The sequence below is a fragment of the Zootoca vivipara genome, chromosome 14 (genome assembly GCF_963506605.1).
Source record: "Zootoca vivipara chromosome 14, rZooViv1.1, whole genome shotgun sequence".
In the NCBI taxonomy this organism is placed as follows: Eukaryota; Metazoa; Chordata; class Lepidosauria; order Squamata; family Lacertidae; genus Zootoca; species Zootoca vivipara.
In genome coordinates this window covers 14642638-14658831 of record NC_083289.1, presented here as the reverse complement: position 1 = coordinate 14658831, position 16194 = coordinate 14642638, and the positions used below count along the sequence as shown (strand labels likewise).

Here is a 16194-nt window from a genome sequence, read left to right as displayed (position 1 = left end):
AGAACTGCCACTTGTTTCTTTAACAGAAATTTAATAAAATAGAAATTTAATAAAATTAATAAATATATAACAGCTATATGACAGGTCAAAATCCAACAGGTCAAGCTGTTCTTTGAACCTTGGTGTCCACCAGTGCGCCCGCCAGCCCTGCAGATAATAATGTACGTAACAGGAGTTATTCAACAAGGAATCCCAATTACAGTAGAAGCAAGCAGCCTAATGTCACTAAAAGTCAGGCAGAGCATAAAATAAGACAAAATAATGCCTGTCTTCATTTAGAATTGCTAGAGCTCCATAGGGGGAAAGGGGGAGGAATATAGGCTGGTGTTTTGATGATGACGATCTCATGTAGTTGCAACCAAAAGCACATTCATGAGAAATAGGGGATCTCACATTAGTCACTGGATTTCTGCCTTTTCACTGTTTCCATACAAACTGACCAATTAAAAACGGGGCCTGCTCTTTATGAAGCAAGATATGTTGTTGTTGTTTAGTCGTGTCCGACTCTTCTTAACCCCTGGACCAGAAGCAAGATATATACACGGTAATATCCAGCAGATTTAGACAGCAACACCAGTTTTGAATCCGCAGGCATGTTTTAATTTCTGTAGCGATGGACACGTTGGCCTGTGGCAGCAAAAGCAATGAGCCATCTTGAGGCATCTGAAGAACACTAGTCCACAAAACTACGCCCTTTTAAGAGTGCAATCCTATACAATGACTACTTGAAAGTAAGTCCCATGAGTTCAATACGACTTACTCCCAGGTAAGCGTATTGCTGCTTGGCAATACACTCATCCTAAGTCAGCTGCACTGACCACATTGAGAGTTTAACCAAGTACATTAAGTGTATACAGTATAGGATCACCCAGCTCGTTAACGTTTGAGACACTGTGATTCTTATATGAACGTCCGTTTTATCATTTTTGAAATTTCCACGGATCCTTTTAATTCCGTCTGTGAAATGTTCTTCCCCAGGGAGGTTCGCCTGGTGCCTTCATTATCTACCACTAGGCGCCAGGCAAAAATGTTCTTTTAACCAGGCCTTTGGTTGACCCGATTGACATCCTAGACCTATGCCCTTTTAAAAATGTGACTCTTTTTTGGGTTATTGTTTTTATTTTATATATTGTGATATTTTCTATGAACTGCCCTGAAACCTTTGGGTTGTTGTTGTTTAGTTGTGTCCGACTCTTCAGGCACTCCTGTCTTCCACTGCAGTGGAGACCTCTGGGTATAGGGCGGTATATACTGGTAAATTCAATAATTCAAACAAATAAAACAAGACCTTCCACATGATCGAATGAGCCTACAAGAGAAAAAGCAGTTCTTTTTTTCTGGGGGTACGCATACCCCTAAACATTTTGTGAATCTAACGGGAGAAGAAACTAATTTTTTTTGAATTTTTCAGTTCCTTCTCTAGCACAGTGAATCGTCAGTTCTATTGCTACCCCCAATGTCCTTTTACTGTATGTTTTCCCCGATTTGAACTACTGTATAAAATTGTGATTTTCTTGAGTCAAAATGAGAGTACCCCTAAACATTTTTAAAGAAAAAAAGCACCGATTATAAGCTACCGTTCATGGTTCCGTCTACCCTCCTCAGTGAAAAATAAAATAAAAACAAACACCGCCTGCTGCCGCCAGTAACCTTCCTCACCCCAATCTGCTGCCTCCACCCTCCCCGGAAGCTGTAAAGAAAAGGGAAACGTGTGTTGGGCGAGAAGTCATTGCAAGGTTGCACGAGGGGGCGTGTCCAGGGTTACCAGGGGGCGGGGACCGAGGACGAGCGAGCGATTGGCCAGTAGGAGTCGAACCCGCCTTCGTTTCTGCTCCAGGGTTGGACAGTGTGAACATTCTGCCGGCGCTCCGAGCCCGTTGGTTGGCTGAGGCAGCGGCGGCGGCGACCCTTCCCGCCCAATGAGCGCGCGTGTCGCCTCGGCGGACAGGCGAGAGGCGCGCGCAGCCGTTAGTTCGCTCTTCTTTTCGGCGTGCGCTTCGCCGCGGCGCGGACGGCTCTCCCTCTTGCCGCCGTTTCCCGGAGATAATGGCGCCCCTCGGGAGCTGACGTTCGTGGTTCCTCTCTTCCCCCTTCTCTGTCCTCCTCTTCCTCGTCCTCCTCCTCCTCTAGCCTCGGAAGGGACCGACTGTGAGGGAAGCCGACGCCGCCGACGCCTCCGGGCCTCGCGCGCAGCAACATCACCATCATGAAAGTCATCGTCGGCATTGGCGGGTGAGGAGGATTTTGGCGCGTGGGGCGCGGGCGCGCGCGGGAAAGGCGCGCGCGGGAGCCAAGCCCCGGCGGGGGGGGGGCGCATGGCTTTGGACCGACATAATATTCGCCATGCTGCTGCTGCTATTTTTATTTTATTTTCACTTGCTTTGATTTTTATTTTATTATAATTATTACTTTATTGTAATTATTACTGTTATTATCAAGCGGGGACGGGGGCGCGTGGCTTTGGGTCGACATATATTTGCCGTGCTGCTGTTGATATTTTTATTTTATTTTCATTTCGTTTTTGATTTCATTTTAATATAATCATTACTTTATTATAATTATTACTGTTATTATCAAACGGGGACGGGGGCGCATGGGTTTGGTTCGACATATATTCGCCGTGCTGCTGCTATTAATAATAATACTAATTTATTATCTCCTCTATTCAGATGGCTATTGTTTCTCCCAGAGCGGTTCAGTTTTGTTACTAGGGGATTGGGGAGAGAAAGAAGAGAGGGCTGAATTTTATTTTAACTTTTTTAATGCTTGCTCTCGTTTGTATTATGATTGACCCCAATAAATAAACTTCATTTACATAACTGGCGGATTTAAAAACAAGCAGCAGCAACAGGTTACATAAAATAATATAAAATGTTAGTTGTGGAACACCTTTTTAAAAAAAAACTAAGGCGGCCTTTAAAACAGATTTTTGTGGAGGGGCTTGCAATGCCATCAGGTTGGCAGAAAAGGCGCACCAAGGGCAAAAGGGGAAGGTGGAGAGATGGGAGGGAAAGAGCCAGAACAAAGTGGCAAATTACACAGGTGCTTATTTGGAGGATCCAGGCTAGGCTTCCATCCCTGTTGTTTCTTTATTATTTTAATTTTTATTTGAGTAGCAGTTGGCTTAGAGGGCAGCTTTACCCTCCCTGCAGGGCAAGTAGAGCTGAGCATTGTTTCTGGTAGGGAAAGTGATGGGGGCAGCGAGAGCAGAGCGAGTTGCTGCTGCTGCTGCTGCTTGTGACGCATACATGGGGCCCAGGATGGTTTTCTTCTGAAGCAGCAGCCACACACACCCTCCTCCCGGGGCTGCCAATGACTGCTGCCCTGTCTGCTGCCCATGTGCAAGATCTGGCAGCCATTGCCACGTGCCTTGTTTCCAATCTGTGTTGCAGCAGCTGTTGAGGTTATGGTGTAGGATGTTAAAAGTGTGAGGCGGGGCTGGTTGCATGCGACTGTTTCATTTTCTCTCTTTTAATTTTAATTTTATTAATTTTATACATTCTTTTTTATTTTGACAAATTAATAATAATAAATAGATAAGAATAAAAATGTGCACCCCACCACGGGGACATTTCCATTTTAACTATGCAAACTCCCAAAATTTCAACACCTCTTGCGATGGCTTGACCCATTTCCATTTTAACAGTACATATTCTACAAACACTTTCCATATCTCCTCAAAATCATTTATCCTGCATATTCTTTAATGTTGCTTGTTAATTTATTATTAATAACTATATCCCACACTTCTTTGTATCATACTTTCTTTTTATATTCTGCTTGCCCCTTCCACTTCCTTGCTATAATAATTTGTGCAGCAGTCAATAAATTTGTGAGCAAATCCTTCATAGCCTGTGAACCTTCCACCCCATTGTAAATTGATAATACCGGTAATGCTACCTCTGGGCTTTTGGGCAGCTTTCACCCAGTGATTTCTGTTATTTGGTTTTTATGGAGATCTTGCATTGCATGGTATTGGTTGTTTAATAAACATGTGTGTTAAAACCAGTTGGGTGATCAGAAGCTAGATTATGTGCCTGGTTGGGGAGGCTGCTTAAGAACCCATGCGACGACGGCACAGCTTTTTTAAAATTATATTTTTATCTTGCCCTTTATCCAAGGAAAGGGCTTAAGACAGCTTCACAGAAGATTAAGTTAACAGTGGCTCCTATGCCTGCTTCCCCCAGGAACAGAAGCAGCATAGCACTGAATACCAGTTTTGGGAGAACAACAGTGGGAGAGGACTATTGTCCTTTTGTCCTGCTTGTGGGCTACCTGTAGGTATCTGGTTGGCCACTGTGGGAGACAGGATGCTGGCCTAGATGGGACTGTGATTTGCGCCATCAGAACACTTGAGGCCAAATGCACATACGTGGTTCTACTTGGCATTGACAACTCTGAGCTAGGCTGAAAGGGTGTGATTGGCCCAGAGTTTATGGCTGGTTAGGGTGCCCTAAAACTATTTTAACTAGTACCGTATATTCCGGCGTATAAGACGACCCCCAACTTTTCCAGTTAAAATACAGTGGTACTTCTACTTACGAATTTAATGCGTTCTGAACGCACATTCGTAAGTAGGAAAAAAAATTGTAAGTCGAATCCCATAGGAATGCATTTGGAGAAAAAATTCGTAAGTAGAAGCAACCCTATCTAAAAATTCGTAAGTAGAAAAAATCCTATCTAAACCACATCCAAGATGGCAGATGGAACTCCATTCATAAGTAGAAACATTCGTAAGTAGAGTTATTCGTAAGTAGAGGTACCACTGTATAGAGTTTGGGATATACTCGCTGTATAAGAAATATGACCCAGTGTATAAGATGACCCCCAACTTTTGAGAAAATTTTCCTGGGTTAAAAAGTATTCTTATATGCAGGAATATACTGTACTTTACTTTGGCTTGTCTATGAATAAATGCAGTGATAAAACAAAGACTTAATGTATCTGACTAAGAAAATTGTGTGTCTTCAAAGCTACAATAAATGGTGCTTTGCTGTTTAGCTGCAGGAAGCTGACATGGCTACGCCTTTGAGTCTTAAGTTTTTGTTTTAACTGAGGATGTTTTAAAATGGTAGACTGTGTGTGTGTGTGTGTGTGAGTGAGAGAGAGATAGCGCCAGACAGACAGACAGACAGACAGAAGGGAAGCTTATGGGCGGTAATCAGGACATAGTTTGCTGTCGCTATAAGCAGAATCAGGAAGTACAGCTGTCTTTTCTAGCAGCTAGTTTCATATTTCCCCTTCTTTATCTCTTTGGTTCACTCATCTCCTCGCAAAGTTTTCCCGCACAGAGAAGTTTCTTGCTTCCCTCAGATGTGTTTGAAGTCTGCATGTTTTCTAATTTAATTCACAACTTTCTTCTTCCATCCTTCCTCCCCCATTCTTATTTCAGGATCACCAATGGTGGGAAGACCACCCTGACCAACAAACTTATGCAGGCACTGCCTAATTGCAGTGTTGTGCACCAAGACGACTTCTTTAAGGTGAGGCAGAATTTAGTTTGTATAATGTATACCCTTCTATAATCCCCACATTCCTTGCATCACCTCCTACCATATCCCGTTTTGAAGAAATCCTGCAATCTGTTGTAAGTAGACTACGTATTATAGACGTATTGCAGTCTGTAAGGGGTACTTCACTTGACCCTTTCCATATAAGGTGGCTTTGGGAAATGGGTTGAATTCTTAAGATGAGGGTTGTACTGTGTGGCAGTGCTAGGGCCATCAACACCCAGTGTTCTGAGTGCTGAATCCAAAATACATCCTATTTCAGTCAGGTGTCTGTGGAAGGAGTGGTGGCTGGAGTCTCCCATATAGTCCCACAACAGTAATAGATTGGTGCAGACTTTCTGCTGCAGCAAGTAAACCACAAAGGATGCTTTAGTATCTAATATCCACAATTGTGTATCAGTGTCAATATCTACATGATTGAGAAATTTCTGTTGTGCCGTCACCTGTGCACAAACAGAGCTGAACTTCTACATAACATGGGCAGAACTGCTGTTCTGACCTTCTAGGGCAGCCATCTGACTACCTCTGTTTGTGCTGAATAATGGCCACTGTATGCAGAAGTTAATATTAGTTGATCATATGTTGTCCAGTAAGCTGTTAAAACCAGCATTATTTATTTAAAGCACTTTTAACTCTACTTCTTAGTCAAGAAGGCTCCCAAAGTGGCTTAACAAGATCAAGTACGGTAGTAAGACAGTCCCTGCCCCCCAGATTACAGTCTAAAATAGGTGACTCACAAAGAAAAAAGAATGATGTAAAAAGCAATCTTAGGTACCAGTTATTAACCTTATGACTCATTTGTGTAAGTAATGCCCAAAGAAGTTGTTCATCTCTTACAAAAGTGGTATTTTCCCTTTTTGTCCCACAGCCATAGTAATGTTTTGCAGGGCAAATACTAGAATACAAATGGTCCTGCTAAAATGGATTTTTGTACTGGCCATACCTTGGTGTGGCAGATTTCTAGTTGTTATAACTGAGGAGAGTTTTGCAGATGTGTTAGAAAATAACCTGCTATTTGCAGAGGTTAGGGAGTGGGGCTTCGGTGATGAGAATAGCTTGTTTTCCTCACAACTAACATGATAAAATATGCAAAAACATGTTGGTTTGTTGGTGTTACCTTACCTAATTGCAAATGTTGGCTACTTTAATACAGAATGTTCACCTGAATTCTTAACTTGGCAATAAGACTCTAGATAGCATCAGCAGCAGATCCATACATTTAAAACTGGATCTGCTCCCCTCTCCAAGAAAAAAGGGGGACAAGGTATTCACTTCTAACAGCTGAATGGGATGGTGAGTGAGGGCCCTGTGTCCATTGTATACTTCCCCATAGCCTCTCTTAATCTTACAGCTTAGCTCATGTCTAGTATTGGAACTTAGCTGAGAAGAACACATCTGGAGGGAGAGATAGAAGGCTGGACACACCACCTCTTTTTGCTGTAAAAATTAGATACTCTTAAATATTAAGAGAAATTTGGTTTCAAATATGCAGATCTCCCGTGGTTGTATTTAATTACCTCTACTTTAAACATATGTGATATGGGACATAATTTAGCCCACCTAGACCTTTTTTCCACACTGTGTGCAAATTGCTCCCCTTATTTCTCTTTCTCCCACCCCCGGCATTGACCACTCAGTTGGTAACTTTGGATCCTAGGAGTATAGAATCAACCCACTCTTGGTGAAACTGCTCCATAGCCAGCAACATTTGTTTTCTCCAACTTGGTAACTTAATGGGGTTTCATACTGTTCCTACCTGATGTTTTAGGACGTTCTTCTTTGTCTTCTTGGCCTTGTTTCTGTTTTGCTACATCAATTTACTTTGGGAGGAGGGTTGATGCATGGGAGTTGTTCTGCAGTCTGTGGATAAGACCCCAGTGTGGCCTCTGGATGACATTTCTGTTTTTGAAAGTAGGTTAGGTGTGCTTGTGGTAGTGATTAGATAAAGGGTGAAGTGTCTTGTTACTGTCTTGTAGGTCTACACTACTTACATTTATTGAAGGTGCAGCTGTAAAACATTTTTAAGGGCAGTAAGTTACCAGAAATCAGTTTCAACAGGCTCTTTTACCCATCATGCTCTTCTTAAAATGGATGTTGAATATGTTAGCAGTTCTGTAGACAGTTCTTATTCTGTTTCAGCCCCAGGATGAAATAAAGGTTGAAGATGGATTTAAACAGTATGATGGTAAGTTCTGTTTATATCCATGCAATACTAAAAATAAAAATTCTAGTCCTAGAACTGCACAATAGGGTGTGAGTTGGTAGAGTCCCTTGGAATTCATAACTTTGATAACGTGTGTTTTTCTTGAATCTAATGAATTTACTGCTTTTTTGTCTTAGTTATTAGTGCTTTGGACATGGATGCAATGATGAGTACCATCAACGCTTGGAAGAAAAACCCAATCAAGTTTGAACGATCTCATGGCATTAACACACTAGATACTAGAGCAATAGAGGATTCAGAGGAGGATGATACCATCCATATTCTTATCGTAGAAGGATTCTTGCTTTATACTTACAGGTAACTGAAGCACATGGTTAATGAGTTTAATTAGGTGATTACTTTAGAGTCATGACATTTCAATGATCCCTTCTGTTTGTAAGTAAAACGTAATATTCCTAAAGCTGTTCCAGCTGTCTGTATCTAATCACATAACTGCTAGCAGCTGCTTGGCAGGTCTTTGATAATGTCATGAGTGTTGTGTGATTATTTTTAATTGTATGGGCACATAACAGCAAACTGATAACATAACCATTACTTGTTCTGGTGCATGATAGATACTTGCTGTTCTGAAGGGCAGTTCTTTCAAAATGTGACCAGGGCAGAAATGAAGGACTAGGTTGGTTGGCATATTTTCAATGAGGAAACTCAAATCTTAGCAAGCATTTTAAAATTTATATTCCTGATTGCAGCTTGAATATGAGCAAGCCTATAGTAAGGGACTTGGACTTCCAAACAGCTTTGGATCATCTCCCTCGCCAAAATCTCCTGAGTGAACTTAATGATCATGGGTTAGAATTGCCAGTTCTTTTATGGGTCATTTGAGTTCAAGAGCAGAAAACGGCAAGAACAAAGGGTTACGTTGTGCTATCTGCCAAGGATACGTATTGGGACTAGTGCTATTCTTAACTATCCGGGTGAGCTGTGAAATAGTTAAAATTGTGAATGTGACACCACAATGTCTGAGATGGTGAAAATCTAAGCTGATTACAGAGAACTCTAAAGCAGGTATCTTCAACCTTTAACCCAAACATGCATTTGGGGCCCCATTTCTTAATTTTTAAAATTTCATATTGTACAGTCCTACCTTGGATCCTGAACGCCTTGCGAGTCAAACGTATTGGCTCACAAACGCCGCAAACCCGAAAGTGAGTGTTCCGGTTTGTGAACGTTCTTTGGAAGTCGAACGTCTGACGCGGCTTCTGATTGGCTGCAGGAGCTTCCTGCAGCCAGTTGGAAGCTGCGCCTTGGTTTCTGAATGTTTTGGAAGTTGAACAGACTTACGGAACGGATTCCATTCGACTTCCAAGGTACCACTGTATGGTGATAGTGCCCAACCCACCAGTTGAAGACCAGTTCTCACAAGGACTTGTCCAAGTTGAGTGAACAGGCAACAAAATGGCAAATGAGTTTCAGTGTTAATAAATGTAAAATGATGCACATTGTGGCAATAACATTCACATGCATGCTGCAAGGATATTGTCACAGATGGGGTGTTGGCTAGTCCCGAGTAAGCACTCCACACATCCTCTGGATTTTCATAGTTTTATTGTGCATGCTATATACAGTGGTGAGATGTCTCAAATCATGTCTGCTCTGCATGGGGCAGAAGCCCACAATGGCGTCTCGTGGGCTCTGACCCCCCTTTTAAGACTCCAAACGCCCCTCCTCCTTGCTCTATGGGTCCTCCGTGGTCCCAAACCAGGCTCCTGAGGTGCCGTTCTCTCTCCTCCCTCCTTTCCAGCCCCTGCTGAAGCTAGCTCCTCCCCTGCTTCCCTGCTACCAACCTGGAGCTGAGCCACCAGGACTCTGCAGAGCCCTGGACCCGTCTTAACCCTTCCTGTTCCTGATTTGAACTCCCAGACTTGCTGCTGCTCTCCCATCTGGTGGAAGTAAGCAGAGTGGGCTGCTCTCTGCAAGCCCTCTCTCTTACATCCACCCCCCCTCCAGGCTCCCCCCCCCTTTCTGAGGCCTGGTTTGCCTGGTCTGATGTCTGTAAAGAGGGCTGGAAGCCTGACAGGTCTTCCTCCTCTGTAGTGTGTGTAAAATCCTGTTCCCCGTCGGTGCTGGGTGGCTGGTCCGTGTAGTTCCTTCCGTTGTCATCCTCCTCCTCCCTCTGGAAAATTGCTTCCGATTCCCGGAGGGCTCCTTGGGTCTGCGTCTCCCCTGCTCCCCACCTGGGATCGCCCTCCCCCTCTGTGTTCCCTGTGCTACTGACGTGTGGTGGTTTGGGTCTGTGGGAGAAAGGAGCGTGCAGTTCCAGTGTGCGGTCCTCCCCTTGCATGGTGTGCGTGGTTGCCTCCGCGTTTTGGGAAGCAGGAGTGCCCTGCCTGGCCATCAGACATTTTAACCCCCCCTCCCCCCACCGGGAGCCCGGGCTCGCTGTGGCACTGTAGACCTCCTCCTCTTCCTTTCTTTCTGGAACCTCTTGGCTGCCTTCTCCCTCCACCCTTCTGTCTAGTGTCTTTTGTGTGATTTCCTCCCCCTCCCTCCTGTCAGCGTCTTGTGTTGGATGTGTGTCACGTCCTCTGAACCTTGGGCTTTCCCTAAAGTGTGAGAGCAAAGACCTGTGACCCACGGGATGGACCTTTCTCGCTGTAGGTACTTCCCCCCTGAAGGTGACAGGGTTGATCTGTGTCAGAACCTTGAAGGGCCCCAGCCTTCTGGGTGCCAGCTTCTTCCCCCTTCCCCCCATGGGAAGGCCTTCTGACCACAGCCAGACCCTGTCGCCTCCGTGGAAGACCTTCTCCAGTCCCCCGTGATGGTCTGCCCCCTCCTTGTAAGCCTCATTGCTCCTTGCCACGTCTCCATCCAGTTGTTGGTGTACTGTCTCCCTCCTCTCACCCCATGCCTCAATAGGTGGTCCCCCAATCTCCCCCTCCCCCTGCTCTGGGAAGGCTCTGGGGTTTCGCCCAAGACTGGCCTTACTGGGTGTGAGCCTCGTGAAGACATGTACTGCATGCCCCTCCGTGGGGTTGTCATGATATTGCCTGAGAATCTTCCCTCTGAGGGAGTCCTGGGGCATATACCGGGCATCATTGCTAAAGAGTAACCCCTCTTTCTCGGCAAGCCCTTCCCCTGCCCCCTTTTTCTCCCTCAAGTCCCTCCGTATGTTCTGGGTAAAAGTGTCCTCTTTGGTGAGTCGGCTCAGTTTCTCTTCCTGCATCCCCGCCTCTGCGTCGTTCCATCCGCCTGGGGAGCTGATGTGGTGCGATCCTGAGGATTCTCCTTCTTTCCTGCAGTGCTCCTTGCCGTCTGCATCTCCAAAGGTGAGATCTCCCCGGCGCTGGCTGCCCACAGGGTCATTGTCCATTAAGTCCAAAGCTAGCACTTCTGCGTGCTTGTTCACTGTCATCTTCCGAGAGGGGGTCTGTTGCGTGACCTCACCCTCCTGCAATTCCCTGCCGTCTATGGCCGAGACGCTCATGGGAAGCTTCCTTGGGAAAAGGGGAATCTGATTCTGCCTAGCAAAGTCCACCGATAGGAAATCGTTGCTGCTGCCCCTGCGGAGAAGCCCGACTGTCTCCTGGGTCTGGCCTCTTGGCAGCTGCAGACTCACTTCCATCTCTTTGTCGTGCTGTGGGGTGTTACAGGAGGGCTCAGTTGTTGGTGCTCTGCCTGGCCCCTCCCCTCCTGATCTGGCATCCAGGCTTGTGTCTGTGCCTGCCTGCTCTCGCCATTCCTTCCTCTGGGGGCAGTGTTCCACCCAGTGGCTGGGTGCATTGTAAAGGCATCTCCCGCCTTTCTCTTCCCTCTGTTTTCCCGCGTCAGCGTTTGAAAGTACCCGCGCACGGGCTTTGTCCCGCTGCATCACATCTGGCTGGAGGGGGCTGTGCTGTGCTGCAGCTGCCTCCCCGGGACTGTATGGGAACTTGTGGCCGCTGCCTTTCCCCTCCGTCTGTCCCCTCTGCCCGGACTCGCCTCTCAGCCTCCTGCACTTCCACGCCACCATGCCTCTCAGTCTTAGAGCCAGCTTGTGCTGAGGGTCGCCCTACAAAGTGCTGGCCCGTCCCGAGTGTCCTCTCTGCTTGTCCAGCCTCCGCTCCTCTGGCTTGGCTGTGTTCCGAGCTGCTCGGTTCACTAAGCTTGGCTTCCCCTGTGCCCGGGTGCCTACCTGGTGCTTGAGCCGTTCCATAGTTGCAGGGTGCTGGCAACTCATGCCAATCCTCCCTCGGCATCTCTCTCTTCTGCTTTAGATGCTGCCAACTTCATGCCGGCTGCTACATTTGCAGCCCTCTTCCCTCGGGGTAGCCATCAAGAGATTGTGGGCTTGCTGTCACAGATGGGGTGTTGGCTAGTCCCGAGTAAGCACTCCACACATCCTCTGGATTTTCATAGTTTTATTGTGCATGCTATATACAGTGGTGAGATGTCTCAAATCATGTCTGCTCTGCATGGGGCAGAAGCCCACAATGGCGTCTCGTGGGCTCTGACCCCCCTTTTAAGACTCCAAACGCCCCTCCTCCTTGCTCTATGGGTCCTCCGTGGTCCCAAACCAGGCTCCTGAGGTGCCGTTCTCTCTCCTCCCTCCTTTCCAGCCCCTGCTGAAGCTAGCTCCTCCCCTGCTTCCCTGCTACCAACCTGGAGCTGAGCCACCAGGACTCTGCAGAGCCCTGGACCCGTCTTAACCCTTCCTGTTCCTGATTTGAACTCCCAGACTTGCTGCTGCTCTCCCATCTGGTGGAAGTAAGCAGAGTGGGCTGCTCTCTGCAAGCCCTCTCTCTTACATCCATGAACTGGCATCAACACTTCAGGAAAGATATTTTGTTATAGTGTGTAATAATATCAAATCATCAAGCCTCTTGGCAGCCTTGAAAATAAAGGTCCATGCTAGGAATTGAAAGTAAAATGACACATTGTTGCCCTGATGGAAATTTTATGTGACTACATTGAGAGTGCAGGTAATTTACAACTTACAAGTGTTTGTCAACATTCAGCTTTATGCACTTGGCAATTTAAAAAATAATTACCGTAGAAGAGGAGGCAGGTATATGGGGAAAAGACTGGCAATCCTACCTGCCGTTGATCCCAGTGAGTTTTGACCATACGCACTGTTGGGTCTAGGTGCTATCTTCTCTTACTTGTATGATGTTAGCCACTCTGAGCCTGGCTTTGGCCGGGGAGGGTGGGATATAAATAAAATATTATTATTATCCAAAGATAACCCCCCCCCCCGCCAGGGTAAGTTGAGAGTCACTGTATTGTGTACACTTCTGGTTGCTCAGTCTTTAGTAAAAGTATGATAGAGCTGTAAAGGTGTAGCAAAGGGAAATATAAAATATCAAAGGGTGGAAAGGGAAAGCATGTGGGCTTTTCAGTTTATAACAACCAGTGTAGGAGAGGGTATGACATATTATTCATGGTTATGGATTTCACATAATGAATTTGATGAGCAGACCATTCAGGACAGAAAAGAAAATATTCTTTCACAGGAGCTTAATGTATTACATTCACTGCTGCAAAACATGGTTGCAGCTTAAATGGCTTTAATAGGGGATTAGACAATTCATGGGGAATATGCCTGTCAATGGTTCTTGGCTATGAGCCACGTAAGAGGCAATGTCCTGGTTGCTGGATGTAACTATTGTGTTGATGCCCATTGTTGGATAAAGGACACTAGACCATTTGGTATTATTCATGAGGGGTTTTCCTTTGTTGTATTAAAACAACAATACCCAGGTCACCTTTTCTTTTCTTTTTAGGCCCCTGATTGATGTATTTGACTACCGGTATTTTCTTTCTATTCCCTATGAAGAATGCAAGAGGAGGAGAAGGTAAGCCCACACACATACCCTACAAATAGCACAAGTTGTTTGATAATCTGAAAAGTCATGTTGAGACGACTAAATAAGTAAATAGGGTTTGCATGAGCAAAGGACTCTCTTAATTTAGTAGGTAGCACTGCAATCACATTCAAGCTGAAACTTAGGGTGTATTTTTCTCCCTTTTCCCCAAATTTTTAGTTCAAGGAATTACACTGTACCAGATCCACCGGGTTTGTTTGATGGTCACGTCTGGCCCATGTATGTCAAACATAAGAAGCTAATGGAAGACCTTAATGTTGATGTGGGTAAGTTTAAATTGGGGCATGGGGTCAGTTTTAAAGATGTTTGTATTCTGTGTGGTAGGTGTTACAAGTTTAAGATTTTATTTTCTGCATTTTCAAAGGCAATGTTCCCACAGTGATTTTACCAGTGTGAAATATAAGTGTTATTGAAATGATTGATTTGCTCAAGCTGCAACAGTTGCTCATTAAAGAATATGACTGTTTGAGTAGGGCAGTGTTGAATTGAGTAGGGCAGTGTTGATCTGCCCATCTTTCACTTTATAGTAGTCCTTCTCTAGCAGCCCAGATTGTCTCCTTTACACAGCTTCAAACAGCTGGGGCTGCAAAGGATGCTTTCATATCACATGGATACTAAACTTTCTGCCCCAAGATTCAGAACAAGTTTTCAAATTAGAAACGAGTGGGATATGGTGTACTCAAAGCTTACAAATCTGTCTTTGGGCTAGAACACCTTTGGCCCTCCAGATGTTGCTAAACTACAACTCCCAGCTCCCTTGCTGGGGCTGAAGAGAGTTATAGTTCAGCAATATTGGGGGGGGGGCTAAAAGGGTAGGTGGTTTGGATGGGCTTGCTTAGTTGTCTGGGGACAATTTTACTCACTGCAGGCACAAAACTTTACAGTAATCTGTAATCCGTATCCTAGCTCAGAGGCTTTCAACCTTTTGAGGTCCATGGCTCCCTTGACTAACTACTTTCTTTCTGTGGCACCCCTGCGGGGCTCAGGAGCCCAGTTATGTCACCCCTTGCCTGCAGAGCTGGCAGCCCCTCACCCCTCCTTTGTGGAGGGTTCCATCAGCCTCCTCTCTTCTCCTCTCTCATTGGGAGTCCTCTGGGCAGCTGCTGCCCCGATCTCTGAGCTGCTTACCTTGCCCCAAAGAGAGGTGCCTCCTCATACTGCCCCGCAGGTGCCTGGGAAGCAACCCCTGGACTCCCCCAGAGGCACCATTTGCCTGGGGAGCTCATAGCCAAGGCTGCTGCAACAAACAGCTGTGCAAGCCTTTGGGAGGCAGAGATGTGTTGAGGGCATAGTAGGAGGGAAGGAAAAAGGGACAGGCCAGGGTTGCCTGCGGCACCCCAACCATCATTCAAGGCACCCCAGTGCCACGGCGGTTGAAAACCACTCTTCCTAGTTTGTTAACAAACTATACAGTCATACCTTGACATCCGAACGCTTCGACTTCCGAAGGTTTCGACTTCCGAAGTCGACAACCCCCGGAAGTCCTTTCGACGTGCGCACCTGGCGCATGCGCAGAAGCACAAAGTCATGCTTCGTGCATGCGCCGTAGCGACACTTTGACATCCGAAAACCTATACTTACGAAGACGGCTGCGGAACAGATCGTCTTCGTAAGTCGAGGTACCACTGTACTTTGAACTGTACTTTATTTCCTGTTTGCTGAATTGCCATGGTTCATTACTAGGATCAGAAACTGTAAAATTCCCATTGTAACAACAAACCAGTATTTTGTTACATCCGAATCAGGCCTGTAAGGGGTCTGAAAACTTTGAATAATCCAGTATATATTCATGAAAATGAAACTGCATTCATTCAGGAAGATCTTTGTGAATCTTAAACATCTGCTTTCCTCCTCCCCCTAACTCTTGTTGGCCAGATTTAAAAATGCATCACATGTGCAGATCTGTGCGCCTGGCATACACAGAAATAGCAATACTTAAAATAACTAGCTTATTTCAGCTTGCTTGCTTGCTTCTTCAAATGGTGGTGTTTTATATTTCAGTTCAGTTGGATGGAAGAAAATCAAGAGAGGAGCTCTTTAATGAAGTCTATGGACACATTCAGAACAGCTTAGAAGAACTGCTGGTAGGAATTGTTCTTAAGTAAGGGGGGGCAAAACGAGTTGCAGATTGTTCCGTGTAAGATGATTAACTCTCAATACAGTTCCAAAAAAGTACATCTGTGTGCATGTGCATGCATGCTCTGTTTTTTAATTTGGGCTACCTGCTAGGGTTGCTAACAGGTACTTGATGGTGAGAAATCTCTCAAATAATGATTTTTTTTCAATGATTGCAACTATATAAAGGCTACATCCCATGTCATACAGCTGTTATAAGCATATAATTACCTCTATTGGAAAATGTGTTTATGTAAAGTATGTGTAGCAGTCACTCCCTTAATGTTTCTTTCTTTCTTTTTTTACAGAGATAGACAAGTGGTTGGAGGATTCTTGTGAAGTAGAAGACACTTGTTCAGTAACTTATTTTTTTCCTACATATGCCTGGCTTGGCAGTAAAGTTCCAACTTCTATGAAGATCCCCCCCTTTGCTTTTAATAAATACATTTTTCTTGCTGACTTAAGTCTCTAAAATGTGGCCTTGATTAAAAAGCATTTACCACCTTCAAAGCTTTTGAGATTGATTTTGTTCTTTTTTATTAAC

General features: G+C 45.2%; 1 protein-coding gene across 1 annotated transcript; it reads left to right on the top strand.

Moving 5' to 3' along the window:
* Positions 1-1967: 1967 nt before the first annotated feature.
* On the top strand, positions 1968-16160 carry LOC118092668 (nicotinamide riboside kinase 2). The gene is made up of 8 exons (XM_035131017.2): positions 1968-2232; positions 5393-5483; positions 7650-7695; positions 7851-8031; positions 13434-13505; positions 13695-13801; positions 15537-15619; positions 15959-16160. The coding sequence occupies exons 1-8, from the start codon at positions 2207-2209 to the stop codon at positions 15962-15964; spliced, it is 612 nt and encodes a 203-aa protein (XP_034986908.2). The 5' UTR covers positions 1968-2206; the 3' UTR covers positions 15965-16160.
* The last annotated feature ends 34 nt before the right edge of the window (positions 16161-16194 follow it).

Coding starts and splice junctions, on each gene's coding strand:
- LOC118092668 (XM_035131017.2), top strand. CDS start 2,207: ATGAAAGTCATCGTCGGCATTGGCGG. Junction 2,233..5,392: donor GTCATCGTCGGCATTGGCGG/GTGAGGAGGATT, acceptor TTCTTATTTCAG/GATCACCAATGGTGGGAAGA. Junction 8,032..13,433: donor TTCTTGCTTTATACTTACAG/GTAACTGAAGCA, acceptor TTTTCTTTTTAG/GCCCCTGATTGATGTATTTG.